Consider the following 5,383-nt stretch of genomic DNA (forward strand, 5'->3'; position numbering starts at 1 on the left):
ATGAGGCAGGACTCTGGTGTGTCACTTGCTGAATATGTTCCAAGTGACATTCATGATGTGAGGCTGGGCTTCTTGTGGCTGAATGTCTGAAATTTTTGTCTCCCTCTAATCCTAAGAACATCCCGCCTGTGCTCAGGAAGTCAACAGCTCTGTAGCAGCTCCTTCCTTGGGCTCAGTATGGTGTCAAGCTGGGGCCTGGTGTGGGGCCAGAGAGGGGCTGGAGGAGTGTGGCACAGGCAGCATGGGGCGGGGGTCCTAGGGGCATGAAGCATTTAGTGCACTCCTTCTGCAGTGAGGGCAAGGGAGTCTGTGGAGCAGAGAGGACCCAAGCCTCTGGAGAGTGTGGTAAGGTAAGGGCTAGTGTTCTGGTATTGAGCATTTACCCCAGGCTACACATTGCACTAAGTATGTAACCTCTAGGTTTTTGCAGCATTTCCATGAGGTCTGCATAGGAAGAACTCACATTTCACAGATAAGGAAACAAATGTAGAGAGATGAGCAAAGCTTCCTAAGGTTTCAAAGCCAGGATATCAATAACAGAAAGCCTGCTTACCTGAACTGGAGCGTGCCTTGTTCTTTCCCAGGCCACCCCACTGTGGGCCCCAACCAAGTGCACATAACCGTCTATACATTTCTGGATAACCTGTGATGTCCCAGCTGCTTGTGAGCCTCCCATCCTCTTCTCTCTCCTGCCTTCCGCCCCTTTCCTCTAGCATCTGTGCAGCCTCTGCCAAGTGGGGTATCTGTCTTGCCACACAGGGACACCACAAGAGGGCAGTTGAATGGTCTCCCATGTGGCGTCCTGTGTAGAAAGGTTGTGGGACACACACACATTCACACATAGGGTCACCTATGTGAGCATACCCAGGCCCCTCTAGCCTGGTACCACTTCCTGAGACCCTGTCATGTGCAGCCTCAGACAGAAGCTAGGCCTGTTCCACAGTCCAGAAATCCTAGCTCCCAGATGGCTGCTCCTTCCCTTCAGATAGGACTGCCTGACTATGACCACTGAATTCAATCCAATGTGGTGAGCATTCATTGCACACTCCCTGCTAGCCAACCAGACAGGTTTGGGGGACATCAAAATGGGGGACACTTCTCAAGAGATCAGAGATCAGTGACCAGTGAATCATGGCAATAGGCTGATCCATTTAGATGTGCCCACACACATGCAGCCAGGACAGCTGACAGCTATGCATGAATGTAGGAAGCCCTGTATGAGCAGAATTTTGCTTTGTTGTTTTATTTTTGTTAAACAGTCATCCCTAAGACCTGCTCAAGCTCAACATTTTTGCAGAGGAGTAGTACCATGAGGATCCTGCAGGGGAGATCTATACCTTGGGCGGGTACAGAACCAACCACCTGTGAGAAAGCCTGCCATTCCTGCCAGGAAGCCTGGGGGTTCAGTTGGCACCCTTCCCCCTGGACACAACAGGCTGGCCAGCCTCTGACCAGCTCATCAGCATGCCACATTAGCCAGCAACACCTCCTAAACCTTGGGGACCTCAGGGTACCTGTCTCCGTGCTGTGTTGGCTGTTCCTTCCCTCAAGCCTGCTGGCTGCAGCCACACTGACTCTGAGCCTCCTGCTGCTGGCAACCATCCTGAAGAGCCAGAAGCTGTGGCAAGAGCTCCACTACCTACTGCTGGCTAACATCCTGCTTTCAGATCTGGCCTACCTTGTGTTCTACATGCTTATCTCATCCAGCAACCTGGGTGGCCGGACTCTGTGCCACATCACCTGTGGTGTTCTCACAGATGTTGTCTTTGCTACCTACACCAGCACCATCCTGTCTTTCATGGCCACCATGCTGCACACCTACCTGGCAGTTGCTTATCCTCTGTGCTACTTCTTCTTCATGTCCTGTGAGGCTGTCCAGAAAGTGGTGGCCCTCATCTGGCTGCTGGCCTAATTCTTCCCTACATGTGTCATTTGGCTTAGCAAGCAGCAAGATGCCAGTTTAGAGAAACAAGGGGCCTTATGCATCCTGCAGCTGACCCTGTGCAATGAGCCAGGCTGTGGCCCCCTGGTCACTATTACCCACACCTACATTTTATGCATTCACTTTCTATGCACAGGTCTCATCACCTACTGCTTCTGGAGGATCTATGCAGAGACCAGGACTTCAGGCATCTGGGTCCAGGGCTATTCCTGGGCCATGGGCACCCTGCTCATCCATACAGTGCTACTCATACTGTACATTAGCCCTGTTATGGTGTTTTGCCTGGATATCATGCTAACCAAGTACAACCACATTGATACCAAAACTCATGTGTGGCTCATGGTAGCCAACAGCGAGGTGCTTTTGATGCTCCTTGTGCCATGCTCCCATACCTGTATACACTCCACTACTGGTAGCTGTTGGGGATGGTCGGGGGCCACTTCTCCTCCAGGAAGCACAGTGACATCTTCACCATTTTTAAGAGCTACAAATTTCACAGTTTGGCAAGCTGAGGTTAAAAAGTATATGTTGGATGCATCAGCGTTCAATTATCATCAACTCCAGAGAACTGTAATATACTTGTGCAACAGGACCTTTAAGATGACCTCAGCATTCAACATTTCAAAAGTTTTTAAGTAGAGAAAGCTAACTTCTCACTGAAGCCCTACCTGAAAATTGAAGCAAGTAAAATGACTCAGCAGAGCTCTGATCAAAGTGAAGCTGAGGCCAGATTTGTGCCTTTCCAATGGTTTCCCCCATACCCTCCAAGGCCACTGACAAAGCATGCTGCTGACAAACACACAGAAGCCAAAAGATTACTGAAAGTAATCTGAACCTGAAAAGTAAGCAAGCAGATTTGCTGAATCTGGGACCAGGAACCTCCATTTGGGTAGCTTCTCAGGATGTGGGAGGGAGGAGAGCAAACCTAGGACCCATCTATACCAGGGAGTGTCATGAAGACATCTATAAAGCTGGAACCCCAAACGATTATAGTCTCAGAACAAGGATATATGACAACTAACAAACAGCAAGGACTTTACTGTCTTGATATTGGTGCTGTGCAGAAGAGGAAGAAAATTCCTCAAGAATTCTTAAATAGAAGCTACCCTTCAGACAGGACTAGAACTAGGTTTCAAATTATTTTTGTGGTCAACAAACCTCATACTGTGGTTGATGTGGCTCTTCTGCAGGACTAGAGCTTCAGCTCATGCTTCAAAGAATTTCCCTGGTAAAAGAATGCCAAAGAAAATGAATTGCATTTGGTCAAAACTCACAAAATCACACAAAAGAATAAGGCACCATGAAAGAAAGTGAGAAGAAAAAAGATAGCAGCAGTATACTCCATCCAGCTCCTTGAACTATCAGACACTTGGCTAATACAAAAATGTTCAATGTTTGTTTGTTTTTAAGTAGGCTCCATGCCCAGTGTGGGGCTTGAACTCATGGCCCTGAGACCAAGAGTCACACGTTCTACTCACTGAGGCAGCCAGGTACCCCTCAATATGTTTTAAGACATGAAAAATGACATGGGCCTATGAATAAAGAGCAATACATTTTTACAATAACTGAGAAGATTAGGGAAAAAATTAAATAGAACTTCTAGAAATAAAAATATATACATAATAATTAGAATTGGAAAAGATGGGTTATATTTAAAATGGGTTAAAAAGTATAGTATGCAGCAGATTCTTCATCACAGCTAATTTTGAACTCTCCGAAGTTATGTTAATAAATATTTTATGCAATACAAAAAAAAGTATATTAGACACAACTTAAGAGATATTTTGAAATCTGGAAGATAGGTTTAAATAAATGATCTAAAATTCAGCCTAGAGTGACAAAGAAATAAAAAAATATAAATGAGAGATTAAGAGACATTGTATTTAGAATAGAAAAGACTGACATCTAAGAATACAATAGAGACAACGTGGAAAGGAAAATACTTAAAGAGATAATATCTGATAATTTTTCAGATGTTTGAAAGATATCAAACCTCAGACCCAAGAACTCTTAACTAGTTACAAATACTACAAATGACAAATAATCCACCTGAAGCACATCATGTGAAACTGCAGGAAACTGAATACAAAGAAAAGCTATTTAAGCAGGTAGAGATAAGAGACAAAAGAATAACAATTTAAAAGACAGCTGACTTCTGACAAAAACAGCAAAAGTCTGATGTAATGAGAGAAATAACTGTTGATCTGGAATTCTACACATGGGAAAACAATCTTTTCAGAAAGCAAAATAAAAATCATTATAGAACACAAAACCCAAAAGACATTATTCTTAACAGTGCACATTAAAGAAATTTTAAAGGATATATTTCTGGCAGATGGAAAATTATTCCACATGGATGATTTGAGGTGCATGAAAAAAATGGTGAGGAATAAACATTGAAATCTATGTGCATAAATCTGAACAGTCATGGTCTGGTTGGCTGTATGAAAGAAATAAAAATGTCTAATTAGGGGGTTAAAAAAAGTATCATACAAAAATATCATATGAATGGGATGGTATAATTGCACACAAATCATTCTAAAGTTCTAGCAGTCTTCAGGACGAGGGTAGAAATATTAATCTAAGACTTTGTTAAGCAAGTATGTTAAAATACCCAAGGTAACCACTAACAGAGTAGGCAAAAAGAGGAAAGCTTTCTAAAAAATCTATGGAACAAATACAATGAGTAAGAGAAAACTGAAATCATCCAAAATAAAGCAAGAAAGGAAAAACTATATAGAAAAGTCAGGAAAAATAGCATAAAATAATATGATAGAATCCAAACAACTAGTTTAAATGTACGAAAACAATACATTTAAATTGACTAAAATTTGATGATGGGTAGACAATATTGTCAGTTTTCTTTTAAATCAGATATATGTCATTTATAAAAGATAGCCCTAAATAAATAGCAGAGAACTGCTGGAAGTAAAAAGAACAGAAAAAGATACAGAAAGCAAATGCTCATTAAATGTAAGCTAACAGAAGACAGAAAGTAGACTTTCAAGCAAGAAAAGCATTACTAAAAAAGCTCATTGCATAATGATATGAGGCCCAGTTTATCAGAACAAAAAACTAACACAGAATAACACTGAATAACAGAGCAAAATTGATAAAGTCATGAGGAGAAATGAATAAATCAACCCTCATAAAGAATTTGGGGATCATTTCTCCTTAATTGGTAGATCAAGCAGGCAAAATAAACAAGGATATTGAATTTTGAACAACACAATTGACAAGCTTGACCCAATGGACAAATTTAAAATATGACACTCAACAATTGGAGAATATATAGGATATCTAAACATCTGAAATTATTAAGAAAATTGACCACATGCTACCCACAAAGCAAATCTAAGTAAATTTCAGATAATTGAAATTCTTGTGCAGACCACGTCTTCTGAGTCCAGTGCAATTAAGTTAGAAATAAATATGAAAAAG

The 5,383-nt window shown here is 41.8% G+C and overlaps 1 protein-coding gene across 1 annotated transcript; it reads left to right on the forward strand.

Annotated features, from left to right (window-relative positions):
- The first annotated feature begins 263 nt into the window (after positions 1-263).
- Positions 264-2,454, forward strand: GPR148 (G protein-coupled receptor 148). The gene is given in 4 exon segments (XM_019469520.2): positions 264-345; positions 1,391-1,472; positions 1,474-2,309; positions 2,312-2,454. Coding segments are annotated over 4 exon segments (1,143 nt in total).
- Positions 2,455-5,383: the final 2,929 nt, after the last annotated feature.

This window comes from Panthera pardus, unplaced genomic scaffold, assembly GCF_024362965.1.
Source record: "Panthera pardus isolate Hobbes unplaced genomic scaffold, ASM2436296v1 HiC_scaffold_10, whole genome shotgun sequence".
Lineage (NCBI taxonomy): Eukaryota > Metazoa > Chordata > Mammalia > Carnivora > Felidae > Panthera > Panthera pardus.